Here is a 27,091-nt window from a genome sequence, read left to right on the forward strand (position 1 = left end):
TTTCCTAAGAATGACATATATTTACATTATATCTGGGATACCCTTTATCGCAGCTGCTGGAGCCTGCATGTCACCCCGGATGGCTGTTTCCAGCCGGAGTCGCCATCTTGGCATCTCACAGTCCTTGGCCCCAGTCTTTCTGGGGGGGGTCAGGCTCCCTCCCGTGACACGTAAAGGAAGCTGTCTTCTCTAACTGTCCATGAGGCTGGCCGGGTGGTCGGGGCTGGGGGGGGACGTGTTGAGCTTGGGGGTGGACAGGTGTTCTAGTTCATAATGTCCGTTCTGCGAGGTCTTGTGTGCCAGCTGCTCCTTCGCGCCCTCTTTCTGGATCCTCTTGTGTTCAATTATCTGCTGGAGCTGGTGGCCGGCATATTCTGGCTTGGTGGTCAGTGGGCCAGCTGGCACAGCCACCCCAAGAACATCCGACACCATGTAGGGGCGCAGCCAGCCCACCAACGGGGTGCTTCCAGGGCTGTAATGGGTCTGCTTGTGGTAGAAGAGAAGTCCATCCACCTATGGAGGGGAATCAGGGAGCACAGGGTAACTTTGGTGGGGGGATCAGAGTGGGGAGGGGGCGGTTGGAGATGATTCCAAGAGAGCTTGCACACACACAGGCGGCTCAGGTGGTCTGGTCTGAGTCATTTGTCTAGGCCACTGCCAGAGATAAAGAGTGTGGTGCCGGGCACTGGTGGCTCACGCCTGTAATCCTAGCTACACAGAAGTCTGAGATCTGAGGATCGAGGCTCAAAACCAGCCAGGACAGGAAAGTCCCCGTGAGACTCTTTAGCTCCAATTAACCACCAGAAAACCGGAAGTGGTGCTGTGGCTCAAGTGGTAGAGTGCTTGTCTTGAGCTGAAGAGCTCAGGGACAGCGTCGAGGCCCAGAGTTCAACCCCCACAACCGACCCAAAAAAAAAAAAATGTGACTCCTCACATGTTTAATTTCTAAATAAATGGCCTGGTGACACATGCCTGCAAACCTAGCATTAAGCACTCGGGGCTAAGGAAAGTGCACTGTAGGCTACAAGCCAGCCTTTGTTTACTGGTGGGACTCAAAACACTAAATACATGTTGTCCTGGGATATGGTTCAAGCTAGGTACCAGTGACTCACGCCTGTAATCCTCACTACTCCAGGGGCTGAGAACAGTGAAGACAACCAGGAAAGGGAAGTCCATGAGATTCTTTATCTCCAATTAACCACCCTGAGGTTCAATACCCAATACCAGCATGTTAAACAACAGTAACAACAAAAACATCAAGTGATAGAATGCTGGCCTAGCAAGCAGTTATCCCCCAGTATCGCAAAGAAATGAATGAATAAAAGCAATGCCCTAGAAAACTAAATTTTACAAAATAAAAGCAAAATGGTCCTTTCCTGTTTACATACTAACATCCTACCCACTATTTTAACACCTTTTTTTTGAGACCATGTGTATTACCACGTAGTGCAGGCTACCTCTGACCCATCTATTCACCCCATCTCTCCTCCACTTTTTTTTTTGTTTTTTGGTCAGTCTTGGGGCTTGAACTCTGGGCTTGGGCATTGTCCCTGCACTCTTCAGCACAAGGTGAGCCCTCTACTGCTTGAGCCATAGCGCTACTTCGGGTTTTCTAGTGGTTTATTGGAGATAAGAGTCTCATGGACTTCCCTGCCCAGGCTGGCTTTGAACTGCAATCCTCAGATCTCAGTCTCCTGAGTAGCTAGGATTACAGGCGTGAGCGACCGGTGCCTGGTGGTTTTTTTGTTTTTTGTCAGTTGTGGGTCCTGAACTCTGGGCCTGGGTGCTGTCCCTCAGCTCTTCAGCTCAAGGCTAGTGCTCTACCACTTGAGCCACAGCACCACTTCCGGCTTTTTCTGCTTCTGTGGTGCTGAGGAATCGAACGCAGGGCCTCATGCATGCAAAGCAAGCATTCTACCACGGAGTCACCTTGCCAGCCCTCTTTTTAAAACAATTTTTAACACTTTTTATTTTTTTGGCCAGTCCCAGGGCTTGAACTCAAGGCTTGGGCACTGCCCCTGAGCTTTTTTTGCTCAAGGCTAGCACTCTACCACTTGAGCCACAGCGACACTTCTGACTTTTTCTGTGTATGTGGCACTGAGGAATCGAACCCAGGGCTTCCCGCATGCTAGGCAAGCACTCTACCACTAAACCACATTCCTAACCCAATTTCAACACTTTTTTTTTTTTAAAGCAATACTGGGGTGTTTGAACTCAGGACCCATTACTTGCCAGGCAGGTGCTCTATCACTTTTGCTGTACCTTCAACCCATTTTGCTTTAGTTCTATGTTAGAGTCTCACTATGCTAGAGGCTCCTACTTATACTTCCCACAGGGCTGGGCTGAAAGTATATCCCACTTTGTTCAGCTTTTCTTTCTTTCTTTTTAGTTTAATTGTTAAGTCTGAGTTTATCTGAAACTGAATCCTCCCAATCTTAGTACTCAAAATAGCTCAGATTACAAGTATGAGCCACCATGTCTGGTTCCAACTATACATAACACTAAAAATACACACATGAGGGCTGGGAATGTGGCTTAGTGGTAGAGTGATTGCCTAGCATGCATGAAGCCCTGGGTTCGATTCCTCAGCACCACATAAACAGAAAAAAATGCAAGTGGTACTGTGGCTCAAGTGGTAGAGTGCTAGCCTTAAGCAAAAGAAGCTCAGGGACGGTGCCCAGGCCCTGAGTTCAACCCCTAGGACTGGTACACACACAAAATCCACACTCATAGGTATGTGGAGATATACAGAGAATATCTATATGCATAGTGTCTATGTATGTATATACATATATATACATATACATAAACTTATATATACATATATGTTTTTTCTCCCAGTTTTGAGATGTTTCGGGTCAAACCCAAATGCTACGTGAGCATTCCACCACTGAATAACATCCCTCAATTCTTTCTTTAGGTCTGAAACTGAGACTCAAACTCAGTACCGGATGTTTTCTCTCATTGGCTAGTACTCTACCACCTGAGTCATGGCCTCCAATCCCTCAATACTTTTTTTTGCCACTACTGGGGTATGAACAAGAGGATTACAAACTTTCCTGTCCAATGTGGCTTTGAACTGTTATCCTCAGATCTCAGCCTCCTGCGATTACAGCCGTAAGCCATTATGCCCAGCCATCCCCTACTTATTTAACACTCCTACCCACCAAGCTGGGTTTGAGAGAGGGGGCTGCTTGGGCTTGGGCGGTTCTGAGGAGCTTCCTAAACACACACAGTGAGAATCAAGCAGAAACTCAACCTGAGGTCTTCTGCCTGCACATTCCAAGCTCTTTCCATTACCAGCAGCGGTAATGGAAAGCAAAGGCAGGGCACTGGACAGAGCCTGCCGGGGCACCTGACTGCGGTGCGCAGGACACAGGCTTCTCAGCCATGGCTGGCTGCCCAAACAGCCCCCGACATTGTCTGCGAGCCATGTTCTGGGAAACGCATTTCTCAACGGGAAGCACGCCTCCAGGCCCACATTTTCTTTTCCATGATTCAGTGACTCATCTCTAAAGAGCATTTATTGCCACTGGGGTATAAGGGTTATAAATAAAGATAGGGTTCTTACCACCTTCTTAATTGACTCCCAGAAATGAAGCAAATTTGCCTTTGCCATTTCCTCATGCGGGAAACTGTGATCGCTTACAAAATTATATCCAGTTTCAAGAAAACACTGGCTGGTGACAAGGCAGAACTTTAAAGTGTGGTGGGCGATGGGAGTTTGGTAAATGAGGAGAGGGGACTGCAGGTTCTAAGGATGACAAAACACTGCCTGGGGGCTGGGAGGTGGAGTGGAACTCTACTGGAGGAGCATTTGCCTCGCATGTGGAAGTCCATATGTTCAATCCCCAGCACCACAAAAACAAACAAAAGAAGCAAGGTGCTGCTGACTATCAAACTAGCTACTTAGGAGGCTGCCATCTGAAGATCATGGTTTGAAGCCAGCCCCAGCAGGAAAACCTGTGAGACTCTTAGCAACAATGAACCACCAGAAAATCCAGAAGGGGAGCTGTGGTTCAAGTGGTAGAGGGCTACACTTGAGCCCAAAAGCTCAGGGACAGTGCCCAGGCCCTGAGTTCAAGCCCCAGGACTCACACAAAAGAAAGAAAGAAAAAAAACAACAAAGACAAGTAGCTTGCAGTGAGTGCTTCCGGAAACAGGAAACTTCTAGAGCTATAACAGAGCAAGGTCTTGGCAGAGTGAGGTGAGCTGGTCACCTTCTCCTATGTCACTGGATATTGACATTGCCATCCCTGGGACTACTGTGGTCTAGGCTAAGCAGAGGAACAGAGGTTCACAGGTTGTCAGGGACCCGTCATTCACTGGTAGCATTTCGCTCCGCAGACAAACTGGAGCCAGTTCTTCTGCTTGAAGCAGGAAGAGGCACACAAGAAGGCTGGATTAAGAATAAAAATTCTTGTAAGAAGCCAGTGGTTCCTGCCTGTAATCCTAGCTACCCAGGAGGCTGAGATCTGAGGACTGTAGTTTGAAGCCAGCCTGGGCAGGGAAGTCTGTGAGACTCTTTTTTTGTTGTTTTGTTTGGTCATGGGGTTTGAACTCTGGGCCTCGGCACTGTACCTCAGCTCTTTAGCTCAAGGCTAGCACTCTATCACTTGAGCCACAGCACCACTTCCAGTTTTCTGGTAGTTGATTGTAGATAAAGAGTCTCACGGACTTTCCTGCCCAGGCTGGCTTTGAACCGCGATCCCCAGATCTCAGCCTCCCATGTAGCTAGGATTACAGGTGTGACCACCAAGCACCCAGCTGTGAGATTCTTATCTCCAATAAACTGCTCAGAAAAAAGCTGGAAGTGGTGCTGTGGCTCAAGTGGTAGAGCACTAGCCTTGAGCAAAAGAAGCTCAGGGACAGTGCCCAGGCCCTGAGTTCAAGCCCAAGACCTGCATAAAGAGACAGAAAAAAAAAGAGAGAGAGAGAGAGTGTATGTATGTATACCTAAATCTCTTCTCTGTAATCTACAATCATAGGAAAATGGTGAAGGCAGTAGTTTTATTACCTCGAATGGGAAATCCATAGACAGCACTTTGCACAGGCTCTCAGGGGTACAAGGGAAATTCTTTAGTCCCACAAATTTAAACTGGAATAGAAATGAGAACATAAAAAGAGTTAGTATAAGCTGGGCACTGATGGCTCTTTACTGTAACCCTAGCTACTCAGAAAGGCTGAGATCTGGAATTGTGGCTCTAAGTTATCCCTTGCAAGAAAGTCTGTGAGATTCATCTCCAATTAAGCATCAAAAAAGCACAGGATGGGCTGGGAAGGTAGCTCAGTGGTAGAGCGCTTGCCTCCCATGCATGAGGCCCTGGGTTCGATTCCTCCTCAGCACCACATAAACAGAAAAAGCTGGAGTGGGGCTGTGGCTCAAGTGGTAGAGCACTAGCTTTGAGGTGAAGAGCTGAGGGACAGCGCCCAGGCCCAGAGTTCAAGCCCCACAACAGGCAAAAAATAAAAATTAAAAGCCAGAGCTCATGCCTATAATGCAGCCACTTAGAAGGCTGAGATCTGAGAATCTCAGTTTAAAGCCTGGGCGAGAAAGTCTTTAAGACTCTTGGGGCTGGGAAGGTGCCTCAGTGGTAGAGCGCTTGCCTTGCATGCATGAGACCCTGGGTTCGATTCCTCAGCACCACATAAGCAAAAAGAAAAAAGCCGGAGGTGACACTGTGGCTCAAATGGTAGAGCGCTAGCCTTGAGCTGAAGAGCTGAGGGACAGCGCCCAAGCCCAGAGTTCAGGCCCCACGACCGAACCCACAAAAAAAAACAAAAAAAAAGTCTTTAAGACTCTTATCTCCAGTTAGCTACCAAATTCTAGAAATAGAGCTGTGGCTCTAGTGGTAACGCTAGAGCAAAAAACAGCTGTGTTCAAGTCCCAGTTTCAGCACCAAATAAATTCAAAGCCCCAGTTGAATTCAGGGCCTAGGCACTGCCCTGAGCTTTTTTTTTTTTTTTTTTTTGTCCAGTCGTGGGGCCTGAACTCTGGGCCTGGGTGCTGTCCCTCAGCTCTTCAGCTCAAGGCTAGCGCTCTATGACTTGAACCACAGCATCACTCCTGGCTTTTTTTCTTTTTGCTTATGTGGTGCTGAGGAATGGAACCCAGGGCCTCATGTATGCAAGGCAAGCGCTCTACCACTGAGCCACCTTCCCAGCCCCACTCTGAGCTTCTTTTGCTTAAGGCTAACACTCTGCACTTGAGCCACAGTACCACTTCCGGCTTTTTCTGTTTATGTTTATGCTAGGCAAGCTCTGTACCACTAAGCCACATTCCCAGCCCTCCAACAATTTTTTTTTCACCAAGTCACATGCTTTATTACTAGTGATACCACATATATCTTATTTGTTTATTTGCAGTGCTGCGGTTCGGACCCAAGGACTTGTGAGCAGGCAAATCCTCCACTACTGAGCTACGTCCTTATCCCCCACCTCATATCAGAGCCTGGACTCAAGGCTTCATACTTCCTCTGCCTTCTTCTTGTTCATGGCTAGTGCTCTGCCTCTTTTATTTATTTACTTTTATTGTGAAAATACTGTCCAGAAGTGTTACAATTACATGGGCAAGATAATGAGTACATTTCTTATCAAGCATTGTAGCCTCCTCCTTTGTTTTCCAACAATTTTTTTGATTTGAGAGGTTCAATCAGGAGTCTTTATTAGAAAGCCAGTAACCATAGGCAGACTCCTGTCACAAAGACCTGCAGCCGCACGAATACAGTTGACACTGTCAGAAAACTGAGCCATGAGAGGAAAGAAAGAGCAGAAAAACAACACCAACAACCCAGAGCAGCTCCAACGGAGAGCTGAAGTGGGAGGCCATACTGACCAGAGGAGAGCAGGACAGGCGGCAGGACAGGACAGGAGCCACACGGCACGGCAGCCTTGTGTTTTTTGTTTTGTTTTTGGTGTATAGATGGATGAGTTGCTGGTTATATGAAATCACAATACAGTTTTAAAATTAATTTTATGTATGTGGTGCTGAGGAATTGAATCCAGGGCTTCATGCATGCTAGGCAAGCACTCTACCACGAAGCCACATTCTTAGCTCCCCACTAACTCCTGAGCTGATACTTTTACTCACTGTCTGATACTCTACCATACCTCCAACCCCAGATCTCCAGGGTTTTGGGTTTTTGGTTGTTTTGGGTTTGGGTTTTTTTTTTTTTTTTTTTTGCCAGTGCTGGGGCTTGAACTCAAGGCCTGGGTGCTGTCTCTGAGATTCTTCTCTGTTCAGGGCTAGTGCTCTACAACTTGAGCCACAGCTCCACTTCTGGCGTTTTGTAGTTCACTGGAGATAAAAGACACATATACACTTTCCTGCCCAGGCTGGCTTTGAACAGATCTAATCCTCCCAAGTGGCAAGGATTACAGGCGTGAACCACTGGCACCTAGCCTTCGGTTCTCAACTTAGTCATCGTTAAAACCACAAACAATTCAGATCCAGAGCAGGGTCAGGCCCATATGCTTCCTATTAATACATGATATCAATGAAGGTCATTGCAGGGTGGAACAGAGGTGGCTCAAGCAGCACAGCACCTGAATTCCAACTCCAGTACCACCAAAAAATAAAAATAAAAACATAATTAGTCTAAATGGATATCTTTAGGTGACAGAGAACCTAAATCAATCATTACAGGATGAGAAGCTGGCCTTACAGGATTGAGTTTGGTCTTCTCCCCGAGTCCCTCTTCCTCTGGTAACTTTGAATGCATCCAATAGAATCGGAAATCAGTCTGCCACGAGAAAGAAAGTCAAAAGAGAAAACATTGCCCACCTCCAACTCGAATATGAACAGCCACCTGTCTTACAAAGACCTGAGTCCTTTCTGTTGTTTAACCCCTATTTCACTAAGAGCCATAAGGCTAGGAAGATGCTTATCAAGTCCTTCAAGATTTTTTTCTTCCCCTTAAAATCCATCAAAGCCAAGTGGGGTGGCACATGCCTGTAATTCCAGCACTCACAAGGTCGAGGGAGAAACATCACAAGTTTGAGGTCAGACTGGGCTACGCAGCAAGTTCCATAAACCGTGTGGGCGACATAGTGAAACCCAGCCACAAAAACAAACCAGCACACAAACCCCAAGGGAAGGAACATAGGTGCTGGGGATTGGGTTTGTATCTTTATTCTGGGTGTAGGCGTGGCTCTGCTCTGGGATGCTGTCAGCTTCTACCACTCGGGAGAGCGTGGCCACGGCGCTGGTGCTCAGGATCTGAGATGATGCTTACAATGCTCCAGGGGCAGATGCTAAAGATGCATGCTCCAGTGAGGGGAGATACCTCATCCCCTGAGTGTCTGCTGACCTTCGGTGGGGGGATAGCTTGTGACAATCTCATCCTCAATCTTCTCTCTCTCTCTCTTGCTGTTGTTGGTACTGGGCTTGAACTCAGGCACTGTCCCTTAGGTGTTTAGTTTAGTTTGGTTTTGCTCAAGGTTAGTACTCTACCATTTGAGGCACAGTTCCACTTCTGGTCCTTGGTGGTTAATTGAAGAGTCCAAAGGATGGGGCTGGGAAGGTGGCTCAGTGGTAGAGCAATTGCCTTGCATGCATGAGGCCCTGGGTTCGATTCCTCGGCACCACATAAGCAAAAAGAAAAAAGCTGGAAGTGGTGCTGTGGCTCAAGTGGTAGAGCGCTAGCCTTGAGCAGAAGAGCTGAGGGACAGCGCCCAGGCCCAGAGTTCAGGCCCTACAACCAGACCCCCCCCCCAAAAAAAAAAAGAGTCCAAGGGACTTTCTTATCAGGGCTGGTATTGAACTGAGATACTCAGATCTCAGCCTCCTAAGTAAGTAGAATTATACGTGTGAGCCACTGGTGCCCATCTATTCTGTTTTCGGTTTGTCTGTTTTGTTTTTTGGGCCAATCCTAAGGCTTGGATTCAGGGCCCAGATGCTGTCCCTGAGTTTTTTTCACTCAAGTCTGGCATTCTACCTCTTGAACCCACTTAGGGCCTTTTGGTGGTTAATTGGAGATGATAAGTCTCACATGGCTGGGAATGTGGCCTAGTGGTAGAATACTTGCCTAGCATGCATGAAACCCTGGATTCGATTCCTCAGTACTACATAAACAGAAAAAGCCAGAAGTGGTGCTGTGGCTCAAGTGGTAGATTGCCATCCTTGAGCAAATGAAGCTCAGGGACAGTGCCCAGGCCCTGAGTTCAAGCCCCAGGCCTGGCAAAAAAAAAAAAAAAAAAAAAGTCTTACATACTTTCCTGCCTGGGCTGGCTTCAAAGCATGATCCTCAGACCTCAGCCTCCTGAGTAGCTATGATTACAGGTGTGCGGTACCAGAAACCAAATCTGTTTCTTTCTTCTCTTCAACTTCTTCTTCCCTTTTTTCTTTCTTCCCTCCCCTCTTCTTCCTACTCTTCTCTTCTCCCTTCTCCCGTACTCTTTCTTTCTTGTCTTCTTCCTTTCTCTCTTCCTCTTTTCTCTCTTCCTTCTTCTCTTCTCCCTCCCCCTCTCCCTCTTCCACTTGCCCCTCCCCTTCCCTCTCCCCTTCATGAAGAATATCTAGAAGCTTGTTAAAGCACAGAGCACTCCCCGGCTCCTGTTCAGCAGGTGTGGGAACTGCTTCTTTAACCCTTCCCGAGGTGGCTGATCTAGAGAGTACGTGCACAGCATGATGGGAAACTAGCTGAGCCATAGATAATGGGCTGGGGGGGGGGAGGGGAGTCTGCTAACTGCTCCTGTTAGTGGTTGCTCAGGGATAGGAGAACAGTGTAGAGGAAGGCATAACAAAGTGGGAGGGGAAAGGATTTCTTCTCATTCTGAAAGTCACTTCCTAGAGCAAGTCTTGGAGACCTGGAACTGTGTGTCCTACCCAGGCCACCCAGGCACCGGCAGGGTCAGGATATGGTGGGTGAAGGAGTCATTTGATGGTATCTCACAGTCTACCTTCGTTTCCTGCTGCCCACCTCAGCATCTCTTCACCCCACAATCTGCTCTGCCAGCAATCCTCCAGCTGGAGAGCAGCAAGGGGAAAACACAGCTGTGACAAAGCCCAGCCTACACCTCTTGTTTCTCCCCTTTCACTCTCAAGGACTGGTTATACTCCAGCCAGGCACTGAGGCTCAAGCCTGTAATCCCAGCTACTCAGGAAACTGAGTTTGAAGGATCATGGTTCAAGGCCAGCCCACCCAAGAAAGTCTGTGAGCCTCTTAACTCGAATTAAGCATCCAAAAAACCAGAAGTGGAGCTGTGGTTCCAGTAGTAGAGCGCTAGCCTTGAGCAAGAAAGTTCAGGGACAGCACCCAGGCCCTGAGTTCAAGCCCTAGCACCAGCAAAATTTTAAAAAACAAACAAACAAAAATAACAGAAAAGCTGCTACACTTTCCTCAGTTCCACTTATTTGTGTTTTTCAAACTAAGCAAATTTAAAACACTCTCAAAGCTGCAGGGAGCATTAGATAATGTTCATGATATACCACATCCGGGACACCCTAACAGGCTGGTCATGAACCAAACCCACAGGACAGGCAGGGGCCAAGTTCCAGAGAGAGGGAAGAGAGGAAAAGACGGGGGGCAGGGGGAGACAGCAGCCCTTACCTGACAGTCATAAAATGGGTGCCCCCGCCAACACATCACATCCAGCACATAGTAGGTCTGCTTCACCTCACTGTAGATGCAATCTAGAATGGTGTAGTCTGCAGACAGAGGCAGAGAGTCAACAAGCAGCTCTCTTTCAATCTAGGAGGCCTCATCTTAGAGGCTCAAACCTGCAGTAGGGACTAAGGGTTCACCGGGGACAGAGTTCTGCATGGCCTAAGGGTGACACTAGGTGAGGATTGATACAACTCTTCAGCCAAGTGGGAACTTGGAATTTCAACACGAGTTTGGACATTTGCTCATCTTAGAGAACCTGAAGTTTAATATTTAAGATCCTATTTTAATTGATAACTTTCCTTTTTTTTTTTCATTTTTGTTTTGGTGCCAATACAGGGGGCATGAACTCAGCCTGGGCACTGTCCCTGAGTTTAGTTTACTACTAGATCCACAGCTCCACGTTTAGCTTTTTTTGCTGGTAAATCGGCAATAAAGAGTCTCATGCACAAGCCAGGTGCCGATGGCTCACACCTAAAATCCTAGCTATTCAGGAGTTTGAGATCTGAGGATTGTGGCTCAAAGACAGCCGGGGTAGGAAGTCTGTGAAACTCTTATCTCCAATCAACTACCAGAAGTGGTGCTGTGGCTCAAGGGTAGAGCTCAAGGACAGGCCCAGAGTTCAAGCCCTACAACCGACCCCCAAAAAAGTCTCACCAACTTTGTTGCCCGGGCTGGCTTTGAACTGCAATTTTCAGATCTCAGGTTCCTGAATAGCTAGGATGACAGGTATAAGCCACCAGCGCCCAGATTTTTTTTTTTTTGTCGGTCGTGGGGCTTGAACTCAGGGTCTGGGCGCTGTCCCTCAGCTCTTCAGCTCAAGGCGAGCGCTCTACCACTTGAGCTACAGCACCACTTCCGGTTTTCTGGTGGTTTATTAGAGATAGGAGTCTCATGGTCTTTCCTGCCAGAGCTGGCTTTGAACTGTGATCCTCAGATCTCAGCCTCCTGTGTAGCTAGGATTACAGGCATGAGCCACCAGCGCATGGCCTTTTTTTTTTTTAATTTAGAAAAAGTGTCTTGCTATGTAGCCAAGGCTGGCCTTAAACTCGAGGTCAAGGGCTGGGAAGGTGGCTCAGTGGTAGAGCTCTTGCCTTGCATGCCTGAGGCCCTGGGTTTGATTCCTCAGCACCACATAAGCAGAAAAAGCCAGAAGTGGTGCTGTGGCTCAAGTGGTAGAGCACTAGCCTTGAGCTGAAGAGCTGAGGGACAGCACACAGGCCCAGAGTTCAGGCCCCACGACCGGACCCAAAAAAAAACAAAACAAAACAAAATAAAAAAAACCCCTCGAGGTCAAGTGATCTTCCTGACTCAATGCCTCCCCTCTGGCTGGACTATAGGTGCATGCTACCACATCCAGCTTACAATTACCCTACAAGTTCTTATGAAAGACACTGTGTGTGAGGAGAGGGATAGAAGTTGTCTCTGCCTTTTAAGAAGTAGAGAGAAGATGACCACAGAGCAAGCAATGAAATTATACAGTACACACTATGACACAGGAGTTCCAGAAAGAGGAAACAGGAGCAGCAGGAAATGCTTTACAGGAAGAATGCAACATAAACATAGTTAAAAGAGCAGGGTAGAGCCAGGCACCAGTGGCTCTTGCCTGTAATCCTAGCTACTCAGGAGGCTGAGATCTGAGGATCATAGTTCCAAGCCAGAATGGGCAGAAAAGTCAGTGAGACGCTTATCTCCAAGAAACCACTAGAAAACCTGGCGCTGTGGCTCAAGTGGGAGAGCACTCACCTTGAGTTGAAGAGCCCAGAGACAGCGTCCAAGCCCAGAGTTCAAGCCCCACGAATGACAAAAAAAACAACAACCAAAAAAAAAGAAAAATCAGGGTAGGGCTGGGAATGTGGCTTAGTGGTAGAGTGCTTGCCTTGCATGCATGAAGACCTGGGTTCGATTCCTCAGTACTACATATGCAGAAAAAGCCAGAAGTGGCGCTGTGGCTCAAGTTGGTAGAGCACCCCCTTGAGCAAAAGATACTCAAGAACAGTGCCCAGGCCCTGAGTTCAAGCCCTAGGACTGGCAAAAAAAAAAAAAAAAAAAAGGAGGAAAGGCACTGCAGGCTCTTACCTGTACTCCAGTAAATGGCAGAACAGACAAACCCACACAGGGATCAAGAAAGCAGGCCAGCTAAACAGAGGATGCATGTGGGGAGAGCAGGGAAGGCCTGAGGATGAGTGGAGTGGGCCAAGCCTGCACACTGAAAGGAAATGACACTAATAGAATCAGGTGCTGGTAACTCATGTCTCTAATCCTAGCTGAGATCTGAGGAATAGAAGCCAGGCAGAGCAAGAAAGTTCATGGGACTCTTATCTCTAATTAACCAGCAAAAAAAAAAAAACAGCAGACTTGAGTGAACAGTGCTCAGACCCTAAGTTCAAGCTCTAATAGGGACACCAAAGAAAAGAAAAGGCCAATATAGCTGAGTACTGGTGGCTCAGACCAGTCATCCCAGGTACTCAGGAGGCGAAGATCTGAGAATCACAGTTCAAAGCCAGCCCAGGAAAGACCATGAGACTCTTATTTCTAATGAATCACCAGAAAACTGGAGCCTTGACTCAAAGTAGTAGCCTGCTAGCTTTGAGCAAAAGAGCTCAGGGACAGCACCCAGGCCTTGAGTTCAAGCCCCACTACTGACAAAAACAAAACAAAACAAAACAAAAACAGGCACCAGTGGCTCACACCTGTAATCCTAGCTACTCTAGAAGATGGCAATTCAAGGCCTAGGCAGAAAAGACTGAGAGACTCCCAATTAACCAGCAAAATGCTGGACTAGGGGTATGGCTCAAGTGGTAGAGCACCAGCCATGAATGAAAAATCACAGTGAGAGCTTGAGGTCCTGAGTTCAAGCCTGGGTACTGACATGAAAAGAAAACAAACAAAAAAGGCCAAGAAAGAAGCCTGGGTTTCCTCCCTGGGTCATGGGGAAACAGCAAGGGGGCCTGAGCAGGCAGAAAACAGCAGAGTTTGGGGCCTCGCTCTGCCAGTTCACAACCCAGAACAACTTCAGCTGTTTAACTTCTGCCACCTTAGTCTGCTGAGTGAGGCAGGTAGGAGGGAGAAGCTGAGGTGAAGACAATGAACAACAAAGGAGAATGGGGAATTGGCAGGGAAGTCCCAGAAGCAGCTCAGTGCATGCTCAGCCACCTTCACCCAAAACCCTGCATCTGTTGCTTTGGAATGGAGGTCCAAAGGCATGTTCATGTTAACTCAGAGATTCATTGCTCAGCAGGACTCACATGACTGGGTTTATTCCACAGCCAGGGAGTCCTGACCTTGAGTCGCAACAGTATCTTGTATGAAGTTTCAAAGTGGGTCTTTAAAATGACTAAAAAGGGGCTGGGAAGGTGGTTCAGAGTGCTTGCCTTGCATGCATGAGGCCCCCCTGGGTTTGATTCCTCAGCAACACATAAGCAGAAAAAGCCGGAAGTGGTGCTGTGGCTCAAGTAGTAGAGAGCTAGCCTTGAGCTGAAGAGCTGAGGGACAGAGCCCAGGCCCCAAGTTCAGGCCCCATGACCGGCCAAAAAAAAAAGACTAAAAAGCATGGTGACACACACCCATAATCTCAACACGCAGACAGAAAGTTCCAGAATAGTGTACATACACTACATAGTGAGACCCTATCTCAAAAAATAACCAAAAAGCAGGGCACTAGTGGCTCACACCTATAATACTGGCCACTTGGGAGGCTGAGATCTGAGGATCATGGCTAAAAGCCAGCCTGGGCAGGAAAGTCTGTGACACTTTATCTTCAATTAAATACCAAAAAAGCCAGAGGAGCTGTGGCTTTAAGCTGTAGAGCACTAGCTTTGAGCAAAAGAGCACCCAGGCCCTGAGTTAAAGCCCCACAACCAGGGGAAAAAAATAAAAAAGCCAGAAATGGCAGCATGGTCAAAGAGGTAGAGTACTAGCCTTGAGCATAAAAGTTTAGGGACAGTGCCCAGGACCTGAGTTCAAGCCCCAGGACCAGCACAAGAAAACAGAAAACCTCAATGTAGCTCAGGTGGGTAAGCATCTGCTTAATCAAATGGGAGGCTGGAGGTTCAAACCACAGTGCCAATAAAAGACCAAACAAAAACAACAACGAAAAAACTGAAGCAACAGACACTGTCTTATACTGATTATAAAACTCAGTAAAGCTGGGCACCGGTAGCTCATGCCTGTAATCCTAGAGGCTGAGATCTGAGGACTGCAGTTTAAAGCCAGCTCAGGCAGGAAAATCCCTGAGACTCTTATCTCCAATAAACCACCAGAAAACTGGAAGTGGCGCTGTGGCTCAAGTGGTAGAGTGCTAGCCTTGAGCTGAAGAGCTGAGGGACAGTGCCCAGAGTTCAAGCCCCACGACTGACAAAAAAAAAAAAAAAACTTAGTAAGTATCTGGGGATGGTAGTGCACACCTGTAATCCAGGCACTAAGGAAGCTGAGGAAACAAAATCAAGAGGTCATAGCCAATCTGCACCCCACAGATTCTTAGGTGAGGCATCTTAATGTACCTTTTGCTGTTGTTGAGTTCCGCCTATTGCCTCCTGGCAGAAGGGAAGAAAACCTGTTGACGCAGTAGCCGCTCTTGGTGTAGGCACTGGTGGAGCCCTGGGGAGAGAAAACTACCATTCTTGTCAGATGTCCACTGATCTCCTTGCCTCTTGCCCAGTCCTTCTTCAGTGTAGTCACTGGCCCAAAGATGGTAGACAGCAGATCCTCACTGCAGGAAAGGACTGCGGGGCCCGCTCCAGGCAAGGCTGCTGTACCCCAAGAGAATGAAGAACAGAGAAAACCCCTGGCCTCCAGGCATGAGGGGTAGAAGTGGTACTCACCCTGGAGGCCACAATAAGGGCTCTTTTCCCCACGGGGCACACGACCACAATCCATTCCTGACCCAGATCTGAAGGGACATCAATTAACCACTCTGAGAGCATCAGCTGGAAAGAAAAACATGCCGTTAAAGATTACAGGAGTGTGCTGCACAAATGTTACAAAAACAAAGCAGTCCCATCCTACATACAAAATGCAAATGTGTTACAGGTGAGGGCAGAGCCGGGCGCTTGCTGGTGGATCACACCCGTCATCCTAGCTGCTCAGGAGGCTGAGATCTGAGGATCACGGTTCAAAGCCAGCCCAGGCAGGAAAGTCCAAAGACTCATCTCCAATAAACCACTGGAAAACGGGAAGTGGTACTGTGGATCAAGTGGTAGAGCACTAGAGTTGAGCTTGAAGAACTGAGGGACAGCACCCAGGCCCAGAGTTCAAGTCCTACAACCCACAAAAAAATACTAAGTAAATAAAAACCAGGGCTGGGAATGTGGCTTAGTGGTAGAGTGCTTGCCCTAGCATGCATGACGCCCAGGGTTCCATTCCTTGGCACCTCATAAACAGAAAAAGCTGGAAGTAGAGCTGTGGCTCAAATGGTAGAGTGCTAGCCTTGAGCAAAAGAAGCTCATGGACAGAGCCCAGGCCCTGAGTTCAAGCCTCAGGACTGGCAAAAAAAAAGAAAAAAGAAAAAGAAAAGTAGATAAATTATATAATAATAAAAAACAAAAACCAAAAGCCAGCAACAGGCTAGGGCTGGACACAGGTGTCTCACTACTGTCATCCTACTCAGGAAGCTCAGATCTGAGGACCGAAGTTTGAGATTGGTCTGGTAAGCAAAGTCTATGAGACTCTTATCTCTAATAAACTAATCAGAAAAGGCAAGAAGTGGCGCTGTGACTCAAGTGCTAGCCTTGAGCCCAAAGAGGCTCAGGGACAGCGTGCAGGCCCTGAGTTCAAGCCCCAGGACTGGCAAGACATATATAAAGAGTCTGTTAGAAGATCAATAGCTTGAGGGCTTCTGCTTATGGCTGGCAGCTGCTGGTTACTGAGGGCTCATGGCTGTTAACCTACTATCCACACGCTTGATCAAGGATTTCAGTCAGTCCAGCGCTGAGTCAGCTCTCCCACCTCCCATTCCCATACACATTCCCTTTGCTTTGCCTTGGGATCCCCTCTCTTCCTGGCAGCCTTTGTTCTGGTGGGCTTTGGCTGAGCTGTGCAGGGCAGGGCACGGCACGGGGTATGTCTCACCTCTGTACCACTTACTTGATTGGCATAGCGTTTTGGTAACTTCTTGCCAGTGTCGATGTCCATTTCCTCATCACCCTTCCTCTCCTCCTCTTCCTCGCTCTCCACCCCGGTCCAGTCATCTTCAGCCAGTCTCCGGGCATGGTTCACATAATCCAGCCGCTTGCTGGAGGAAACAAAAGACATGAGCACAGGGTCTTTATGTTTTATACATGGATATCTCAGAATCTGATGGGTTTCATTTATTTCAAAGGCTACAAATTTGGGCAGAACTTGGGTTTTTTGGTAGAAATTAGAAATGATGGAGCCAGGCACCAGTGACTCAGGCCTGTCATCCTAGCTACACAGAGGATCATGGTTCAAAGCTGGCCCAACCAGGAAAGTCCCTGAGACTCTTACTTCCCTTTAAGAGAGGAACTAGATAACTAGATGACTAAGATTACGGAGGAATATTCTTCACCAGATACTCTTCTATATCCTTTGAACCTCACTGGTGTATTATTACCCATTATAAAATAAATAGCAGGGCTGGGAAGGTGGATCAGTGGTGCAGTGCTTGCCTCCCATGCATGAGGCCCTGGATTCGATTCCTCAGCACCATATAAGCAGAAAAACCCAGAAGTGGCGCTGTGGCTCAAGTGGTAGAGCACTAGCCTTGAGCTGAATAGCTGAAGGACAACACCCAGGACCAGAGTTCAGGCCCCACGACTGACAAAACAAAACAAAACAAAATTAAAAAAAATAGTAAACAGCAGCTAGAAAACAGTCAGGGAATAAAATTTGTTTTGTTTTTGTTTTTTGTGCTGGTCTTTAGGACTTGAAATCAGGGCCTGGGCACTGTCTCTGAGCTTTTGTGTTCAAGACTAACACTCTACCACTTGAACCACAGCTCCATTTCCAGATTTTATTTTATTTTTTGGTCTTTAATTAAAGGTAAAAAGTCGTATAGTACATTGAAAATGAACTGTACAGCTTGTGGGTGGGGATGGGAGGGAAAAACTGGGAGAGAGCAAGAGAAGGGGTGACCATGTCCAAAAAGGCAAGCCAGGCACTGGTGGCTCACACCTGTAATCCTAGCTACTCAAAAAGCTGAGATCTGAGGATGACAGTTCAAAGCCAGCCCAGGCAAGAAAAGTCCGTGAGACTTTTATCTCCAATTAACCACTAGAAAACAAGAAATAGAGTTGTGGCTCAGAGTAGTAGAGCACTAGCCTTAAGCAGAAGAGCCCAGGGGCAGTGCCCAAGTGCTGAATTCAAGCTCCACAGACAAAAAAAGAAAGGAAAGGAAAGGAAAAGAAATGTACTCAGTAACCTGACTTATATACTATTTCCTCTATATATCACCTTTAATAATAACAAACAAAGAGACAATAAGCCAGGCGCCAGTAGTTCACACCTATCATCCTAGCTTCTTAGGAGGCTGAGATCTGAGGATCGCAGTTCCAAACCAGCCTGGGCAGGAAAGTCTCTAAGACTCTTATCTCCAATAAACTACTCAGAAAGAGTCAGAAATGGCACTGTGGCTCAAGTGGTAGAGTGCTAGCCATGAGTACAAAGAGAGTCAGGAATAGTGCCCAGGCCCTGAGATCAAGCCCCAGGACTGGCAGAAAAAAAAACAATTTTTTTTTTAATATTGAAAAGATGGCAGGCACTGGTGGCTCACACTTGTAATCCTAGCTACTCAGGAGGCTGAGATCTAAGGATCAAGGTTCAAAGCCAGCCCATGCAGGAAACTCTGTGAGACTCTTATCTCCATTTAACCACCAGAAAACTGGAAGTGGCACTGTGGCTCAAGCGGTAGAGCACTTGCTTTGAGCTAAAGAGCTCAGGGACAGCACCTAGACCCAGAATTCAAGCCCCACAACCAACAACAACCACAACAACAAAGTTAGTCTCACAGTCTTTACTGTCTGCACTGGCTTTCAGCCACAATCCTCACATCTCAGCCTCCTGAGTTGCTAGGATTACAAGACATGAGCCACCACCGCTGGCAAGAGAATGCAATCTGGAAGCAAGCCAGATGCTATAGAGAAGCATTTCTGTTTCACATATCTAGTCTGGACAAAATACAGACTCTGTGACAACTGCAAAACTGTTCATTTTCTTCTAATCCCCAGTTCTTAAATTTATGACCCAGAAGAAAAGCCCATGGTGCACCAAGAATAAAAAAATAGGATCTCTCTCCAAAGCAGCCCAACCTCAAACACTCCCATTCTGCTCTCTTTCCCCTTTTGCTCATTTTGGCATTTAGACCAGAGAATGTGGAAGACATTTCCTCTGATTCCCTGGGAATTATTTGTCTTGAACTCCCAAGGGCTCCCTAGTAACATTTGGGCCCCAGGCAGACGGGAAGACCACACTAGTACCAGAATTCCATGTTGGAAAGGCCACACATCAGCTACCCAGAGAAGGTGGGGGAGTGGAAGTCTAGGCCAGGCTTCCACAAGTTCCTAAATTGCAAAGCTCAGTATTATTGCCCGGGGGGAGGGGGCGCAGGAAGTTAAAACTTAACCAAATGAGGTTTTGCTTTCAAACTTCAGTCCTCTCTTCTTCCTGGTCCTTTCCTAAGTGCTGGGGATAAAGGCCTATCTTGGGCAGCCTTCACGCTGCCCACCATGTGGGCAGCAAGATCCACCTTTAAGGGAGCGTCCTTCAAAGGGGGATTCCATAGAAAGGAGCTCAATCCCCCTGAGAAGTTTACAGCTCCCAACCCAGAGAAAGAAGCCAAGGAGTTAAAGCCCCCTTACGATTTCTGCAGTTCCAGTAATTGGCGACGCCGCTCACTTTGCTCCAAGGAACTGTACTTGGACTTGTACTGAGACAGGCGGGGGTGTGGGGCCGCTGTGCTGTTCAGATCTTGAGACACAGAAAAGCTACTAGCCAGGGCCTGACTCAGCTCTTCCATTTTTGCTATAAAAAATAAAAGAAGAATTCATATCATCCTATGTGTTTAGGTGATTAGATGAAAATGATGGGTAACTAAAAAACAAATTAACAAACCCACCTAAGCTGGGTACCAGTGGATCATGCCTCTAATCCTAGCTACTCAGAAGGCTGAGGTCTAACAATCTTGGTTCAAAGTCAACAGGGGCAGACAAATCCAAGTCACTCTTATTTCTAACTAACCAGCCAAAAGTTGAAAGGTCCGGCTCAAGTTGTAGAATACCAGCTATGAGCATGAGTGAGCATGAGGCCCTGAGTTCAAGCCCATTACTAGCACAAATAACAAAACCTAATCCAAAAAGACATTCTTTCCATGGATGGGGGTAAAAAGAAGTTAAAGGATAAATGGGTTACATATTAGCAATAACAGTGTTACTCTCTTTTTTTTTTCTTTTTTTTTTTTTTTGCCAGTCCTGGGGCTTGAACTCAGAGTCTGGGCACTGTCCTTCAGCCTCTCTTTACTCAAGGTTTACATGCTACCACTTGAGCCACAGAACCACTTCTGGCTTTTTCTGTGTATGTGGTACTGAGGAATCAAACCCAGAGCTTCATAGTATTATCTTTTATTGATACTTCCATGAATCATTTGATAGCCAAACAACAATTGCTAAGAAAATTCATTCATGGGGCTGGGAATGTGGCTTAGTGATAGAGTGCTTGCCTCGCATGCATGAAGCCCTGGGTTTGATTCCTCAGTATCATATAAACAGAAAAAAGAAAAAAAAATGGAAGTGGCACTATAGCTCAAGGCTAGCCTTGAGCCAAAGAAGCTTGGGGACAGTGCCCAAGCCCTGAACTCAAGCCCAGGACTGGCAAAAAGAAAAAAGAAAATTCATTCATTCTATGATTGAATAACATTAAAAAAATTTTTTTTTTGGTGCCAGTCCTGCTGCTTGAACTCAAGGCCTGGGTGCTTTCTCTGAGCTTTTGTGCCCATGACTAGTGTTCTAGCACAGGAGCCACACCTCCACTTCTAACTTTTTTGGTTAATTAGATAAGAGTCTCATAAATTTTCCTGCCGAGGTTGGCTCTGAACTGTGATTGTAAGATCTCAGTCTCCGAAGTAGCTAGCATTACAGGGGTGAGCCACTGGCACTTGGCTACTTTTCTGTTTTTAATCACCAGCCTACCACTGACAGCCAGTGATGTGCTCAGCTCTCTAATTTTTTTCCTGCAATGCAGTTCTAATTAGCTATCACTCACTAATGAACATAACTCTCAGATTTAAATTTTAGCCAACTGGCCATTCAATTCTATTACAAAGGCCAACTCAAACTTAGGAAATATAGCTCTAAGAGAAACACTAAACGGGTGAATATAATATATATATATATATATATACATATATATATAACTATTACAATTAAAACCACTTTGTACAATTAATATATACCAATTTTTAAAAAGAGAAGAAATACTAGGGCTTCCAAAAGAAGACAAGAAAAGCCAAAAGATCTCAAAACTAGACAGTTGCCTTCTCTTTTCATAGTTTTGATCTGGGGCAGTAGGAAGAAAGGTTTCAAGGCAACCTGTGTGACTCAGAAAAAAAGCTGAAATGTGGAAGGTTGACTAAGTGTAGTGTAGAGGAGACTTCCCGAGACAGCGTTGAACAACAGGAGTAGAGAGAGGGGTAACTTCAGTACATCCCATTCACTCTTGTGAACGAAGGTATGAATAGCACAGGAACTTACCAGAGTTCTGCCTCAAATGAAAAGAAACCATGAACACATTTGGGAGAATCTGATTCTCAAAGCTGGCTGGTCCAACTTTTCAAATCTGATGTAAATCAGAGGACATGAATCAGTGCTCAATTCCATGCCTGGCCAGGTCCCAGTACTTCCTGAGCACCAAATCAACAGGTTCATTGTAATCTCCATACTAAAAATACAACTCAATAGGCCTCTCCTTGGCCAATGAGGATATATACATGTACATGTGCCTATGTATAATCTATATCTATCCCCAGATAGATACAGAAGTGATATGTGATGTAGCCCAGGATAGCCTTGAAATCCATCATCCTACCTCAGCCTCTCAAGTGCTGTGATTGCAGGCTTTCATTACCGTGTATGGCTCATCTGAACCACTTCTTTTGTGTGTATATGTGTCAGTCCTGAGACTTGAAAGCAGGGCCTGGGCTTTGTCCCTGAATTTTTTTGCTCAAGGCTAGTGCTCTACCACTTGAGCCACATCTCCACTCCTGGCTTTTGAGTGGTTCATTGGAAATAAGTGCCTCATGGATTTTCCTGCTTGGGCTGCCTTTGAACCAAGATTCTGAGATCTCAGCCTCCTGAGTAGCTAAGATTACAGGTATGAGCCACCGATGCTTGGCTTAGTTTTTGCCTTTTTTTTTTTTTTTTGGTCGATCGTGGGGCTTGAACTCTGGGTCTGGGCTCTGTCCCTCATCTCTTCAGCTCAAGGTGAGGGCTCTACCATTTGAGCCACAGCCACAGGTTTTCTGGTGGCTAATTCGAGATAAGAGTCTCAAGGACTTTCCTGCCTGGGCTGGCTTTGAACCGCGATCCTAAGATCTCAACCTCCTGAGTATCTAGGATTACAGGCGTGAGCCACCAGCGCCTGGCTAGTTTTTGCCCCTTTTGTATCCTTCTCCCCTTTCAGGAAAAGTGATCTTACATCTGGCAGGGAGCCCTTCTTTTCCAAGCAGTGAATTAAAATTACTGTCTGGTAGGACTGGGCACCACACAGCTGTAATCCTAGCTACTCAGGAGGATGAGATCAAGTCAGAACAAAAGCAGGAGAGTCCGGTAGACTCTTTATCCCCAGTGAATTTCCAAAAAGTCAGAAGTGGAGCTATGGCCTTAAAAAAAAAAAAAAAAGCTAAGGTGATTATGATCCTTGGCAATTTTTTTTTTTTGGGGGGTGGCTCCGGTCGTGGGGCCTGAACTCTGGGCCTGGGCACTGTCCCTCAGCTCTTCAGCTCAAGGCTAGCACTCTACCACTTGAGCCACAGCACCACTTCCGGCTTTTTTCTTTTTGCTTATGTGGTGCTGAGGAATCGAACTTAGGGCCTCATGCATGCAAGGCAATCGCTCTACCACTGAGCCACTTTCCCAGCCCCCTTTGGCAACTTTTAAAATCCATCTTCTGCTACTCAAAAGTAATGACCAGGACTGGGAATGGGGCTTAGTGGGAGAGTGCTTGTCTAGCGTATGCAAGGCAAGTAAGCTCTGGGTTCGACTCCTCAGTACCACATACACAGAAAAAGTGCCACAATGCCTCAGGTGGTAGAGTGCTTGTCTTGAGCAAAAAGAAGCTCAGGGACAGCGCCCAGGCCCTGAGTGCAAGCCCCAGGACTGGCATGAAGAACAAAAAAGTAATGCCCAAATCATCTTTTTATTAGGACCTATCATTCTTTATCTGGATATTAGCTCCTGCTCCGCCAAGAACCACAAAAATCCTTAAAGTTGATGCCCGGGGCACGCCAGGGATCCTGTTTGCTTCAAGGCCCTGGCCTGGCTCCTGGGCGCCCAGACCCCTCCAGGTTGGTGTTATCCACCTCAGAGTCCGGATCTTAGCCGCAGGTGACCGCATCTGCACCCGAGGACGCCCGTGCTGGTCTCCCCCCGTCCCTACCCGACTTGTCCCCGGCTCGAGACCCCACCACCTAGGGCTCTACCTGCCCCGCCCCGCCCAGCCTCTCCCAAGCGACTGCGACGCCCAGACCTGGCTTGAGGTCGCCCCCCAACCACACAAGTCCCCCTCGGGGCACCGGAAACGAGCCAAAGGGGGGGCTCCGGCCTGGTCCCGCGCCCCCCACAGCTGACGCCCTGAGACAGGAGCGTACGGAGACGCCAAGGAGACACTGCCCGCGCAAAAGGGCCACTCCGGACCCAGAGGGGATCACCCGGGAACTCGGGACTCACCGGACCGAGGAGGCTAGGCACGCGCCGCCGCCGGCTCCGCCTCCGAGAACTGACCAATCAGCTGCCCCCGCAGGGCTTGGACCCACCTATTGGTCCCCCAACGAGGCATGGGGGCCTATAAGGCCACGCTTTCCGAGTTCCGGCTCCGCCCATCGTGGTGCATGCCGGGACTTGGGGGGAGTCGATGCCACACACAGCTTAGGCCCTCAGTGTCTGGTGCTTTTCTGGTGGCCGAGGGCGGGGCTTCCGGTTTCAGGACCGCGGCTTTAGACCCGCCCCCCGCCCTGGCTTCGGGATGGTTTTGGCGGCGTCTCGTCCCTGCCGTCCTGGGGCTCTCCGGGGCTCTCCGGGGCTCCCGGACCCCGTCATTCCTGCGTTCTGACTCCTCGTGGTTCCTTTCGCCAGTAGGAGGAGCCACGCCCGTCGGTCAGGACCGTGCGTCCCGTCTCGGTCCCGCAGGCCGCGCCCCCCATCCCGGGCCGGCTTCTCCCACGCTGCCCTCCCCCCCCTGCCCGGACGCACCCCACGCTTGGGGCCAGCGGACTCCGGTCAGCTCCAGCCGCACGCCGCGTCCTCCGGCTGTGGGCCTGGGCCGCGATGCCACCCCGGGCGCCGCGCCCCTCGCCGGGGGCGGGGATGGCGGCAGGGATGGCGGCGTGAGGTGTGCGTGGAGGCCGCCGGACCCCGGGAGTCAGGTCTCAGCCAGTTCCCGCGCGGCCTCTGCTGACTAGAACCGAGATGGAACGTCAAAACGTGAATAGCTGTTGGGTTGAATGCCTACACTGAGCCAGAATCTTGGCTCAGTTAACCTTCAGATAGCAGGAGTTATTTCTTCCTGTTATTATGTTCAGATTACAGTATTATATGAGTAAGGTATAAGTTATATTCCGAAAAAAGGAAGCTCGGTAAAGTAACTTGGCCAAAGGTACACAAATCTTTGAGTCCGATGTTTGAATTTGCTCAGTGTTTAGAGAGTAAATTATTAGTAATAATAGCAAATTATTTTTATAGAACAGATAAACAGGAATTAGTTAAGAGACCAGAAAAACCAGAAATGGCCCTGTGGCCCAAAGTGATATTGCATTAGCCTTGAGGGAAAGTACTCAGGGACAACATTCAGGTTCTGAGTTCAAGCCCCACGACGGACCAAAACAAAGTTGGGTAAATGGAAGTGTGGCTCAAATAGTAGAGCACTAGCCTTGAGTGAAAAAGCTAAGAGAGTGTGAGGCTCTGAGTTCAAGCCCCAACTCCATTACTGACATGCTCATTGCTTCGGCAGGAAGCAACATCTTAACCAGCAAAAAGCAAAAAAACAGCTGGAGGGTGCCTGTCATCCCAGTTACTGAGGATGCTGGGAGTGTAGCTTAGCGTTAGAGTGCTTGCCTAGCATGCACCAAGCCCTGGGTTTGATTCCTCAGCACCACATAAACAGAAAAAGCCGGAAGTAAGGGGGGCGGTGGCTCACGCCTGTGATCCTAGCTAACTCAGGCTGAGATCTGAAGCTCAGGGTTCAAAGCCAGCCGGAGCAGGAAAGTCCAAAGACTCATCTCCAATAAACCACTGGAAAACCGGAAGTGGTGCTGTGAATCAAGTGGTAGTGGTAGAGTGCCAGCCCTTGAGCTAAAGAGCTCAGGGACAGCGCCCAGGCCCAGAGTTCAAGCCCCACGACCACCAACAACAAAAATACATGCCAGGCACAGGTGTATCACTCTTGTAATCCTAGGTACTCTGGAGCCTGAGATCTGAAGATTGCCATTCAAAGCCAGCTCCGAGCAATCCCCATGTGACTCATATCCAATTAACCACTCAAAAAACTAGAAGTAGAGCTGTGGTTCAATTGGTAGAGGGCTAGCCTTGAGCACAGTGCCCATGCCCTGAGTTCAAGCCCCATAGCTGACCAAAAAAAAAAAAAAAAAATGGGATTCCTGAATTTGCATTCCTTTGGAGATGTTATGAAGCTGTAAACTTAGCTTTCCCATTTCCACCGAAAAGTCATGAGTCCTTGAGATCTACTTATGAAAAGCATTTCAGGGAGTTTCACAAGGTGAAAGTTTAAGGAAAATTTTATTCTATAAAGAAAAATAGGAAAGACATTTCCTGTTCCCAGGAAATAAAGACAAAATGGCAGTAACCATCTGTACTTTTTCTTTCAAAGTTTTAAAAGCGACACTTACTAATTGAAAATAAATGTGTTAATATGCTCTGGACAGCAGTGAGTTCATGTTTTTAGTGAGTTGAAGTACATGAAAATGTCTTAGATCTGTTATTGATTTGCTTATAATCACTACCAAATTCAGATGGGGGGAGGGGTTTTGGGACTTGAACTCAGGGCCTGGGTGCTGTCCTTCAGTTTTTTTGTTTTGTTTTTGTCGGTAGTGAGTTTGGGTGCTGTCCCTCAGCACTTCAGCTCAAGATGAGTGCTCTATCATTTGAGCCACAGTGCCACTTCAGGTTTTCTAGTGGTTAATTGGAGATTAGAATCTCATGGACGTTCCTGCCCAGGCTAACTTTGAACCTCAGACCTCAGATCTCAGCCTCCTGAGTAGCTAAGATTATAGGCATGAATCACCAGCACTGGCTGGCGAATACACTTTTGAACTGGGTAAATACACAAGGTCTAGATATCTAGCAACCACTGATCCTTATTGCTCTGAGTGGGTAAGAAGGGCAGAATCCCAGGTGGTAACCTTCAGCACTTCCTTTTGTCAGTTATATTTTTCATTGTTTTGGTCTTTACCCACCCAATAGTTTATCTCAAAGGATAAAACAGATTTACATGATCCACTACTGATTTTTTAAATTTTTTTTTTTTTTTGGGTCCGGTCGTGGGGCCTGAACTCTGGGCCTGGGCGCTGTCCCTCAGCTCTTCAGTTCAAAGCTAGCACTCTACCACCTGAGCCACAGCGCCACTTCTAGCTTTCTGCTTATGTGGTACTGAGGAATAGAACCCAGGACCTCATGCATGCGAGGCAAGCACTCTACCACTGAACCACCTTCCCCGTCTTTTTTTTTTTTTTGGTTGGTCGTGGGGCTTGAATTCTGGGCCTGGGCGCTGTCCCTCAGCTCTTCAGCTCAAGGCGAGCGCTCTACCACTTGAGCTACAGAGCCACTTCCGGTTTTCTGGTGGTTTATTGGAGATAGGAGTCTCACAGTCTCTCCTGCCCAGGCTGGCTTTGAACCAAGATTTTCAGATCTCAGCCTCCTGAGTAGCTAGGATTACAGGCGTGAGCCACCAGCGCCCGGCTTTTTGGTCAGTTGTGGGGATTGAACTCAGAGCCTGGGTGCTGTCCCTGATCTCTTTTGCTCAAGGCTAGTGCGCTACAACTTTGAGCCACAGCTCCACTTCTGTTTTTTATTTTGTTTTTTGGTTGGTCATGGGGCTTGAACTCTGGGCTAGGGCACTGTTCCTACTCTTCAGCTCAAGACGAGTGCTTAACCGCTTGAGCCAATAGCGGCCACTTCCGGTTTTCTAGTTTATTGGAGTTAAGTCTCATGGACTTTCCTGTCCAGGCTGGCTTTGAACGGAGATCCTCAGATCTCAGCCTCCTGAGTAACTAGGATTACAAGCATGAGTCACCAGTGCCCAGCCACTTC

At 47.7% G+C, this 27,091-nt stretch overlaps 1 protein-coding gene across 3 annotated transcripts; it reads right to left on the reverse strand.

Annotated features, from left to right (window-relative positions):
* Snupn (snurportin 1) lies at positions 1 to 23,544 on the reverse strand. 3 transcript variants are annotated; one of them, XM_013011977.1, is made up of 9 exons: positions 23,498 to 23,544; positions 19,418 to 19,580; positions 16,689 to 16,836; positions 15,428 to 15,532; positions 15,107 to 15,203; positions 10,551 to 10,648; positions 7,665 to 7,742; positions 5,018 to 5,098; positions 1 to 513 (listed from the first exon to the last, which is right to left on the reverse strand). In XM_013011977.1, the coding sequence occupies exons 2-9, from the start codon at positions 19,573 to 19,575 to the stop codon at positions 190 to 192; spliced, it is 1,089 nt and encodes a 362-aa protein (XP_012867431.1). In that variant the 5' UTR covers positions 19,576 to 19,580; positions 23,498 to 23,544; the 3' UTR covers positions 1 to 189. The 3 variants fall into 3 exon arrangements, with proteins under 3 accessions (XP_012867431.1, XP_012867432.1, XP_012867433.1); XM_013011978.1 differs by lacking the exon at positions 23,498 to 23,544 and adding an exon at positions 23,298 to 23,482; XM_013011979.1 differs by lacking the exon at positions 7,665 to 7,742.
* Positions 23,545 to 27,091: the final 3,547 nt, after the last annotated feature.

Source organism: Dipodomys ordii, unplaced genomic scaffold (assembly GCF_000151885.1).
Source record: "Dipodomys ordii isolate 6190 unplaced genomic scaffold, Dord_2.0 Scaffold15, whole genome shotgun sequence".
Taxonomy (NCBI): Eukaryota; Metazoa; Chordata; class Mammalia; order Rodentia; family Heteromyidae; genus Dipodomys; species Dipodomys ordii.

What these genes read in the sequence shown, in the direction of transcription:
- Snupn (XM_013011977.1), bottom strand. Translation starts at nt 19,575, where the DNA reads ATGGAAGAGCTGAGTCAGGCCCTGGCTAGTAGCTTTTCTGTGTCTCAA. An exon ending in ACCCATTTTATGACTGTCAG is followed by an intron (nt 7,743 to 10,550) that starts GTAAGGGCTGCT and finishes TTCTCGTGGCAG; the next exon opens with ACTGATTTCCGATTCTATTG. An exon ending in AGAAGACCAAACTCAATCCT is followed by an intron (nt 5,099 to 7,664) that starts GTAAGGCCAGCT and finishes TTTCTATTCCAG; the next exon opens with TTTAAATTTGTGGGACTAAA.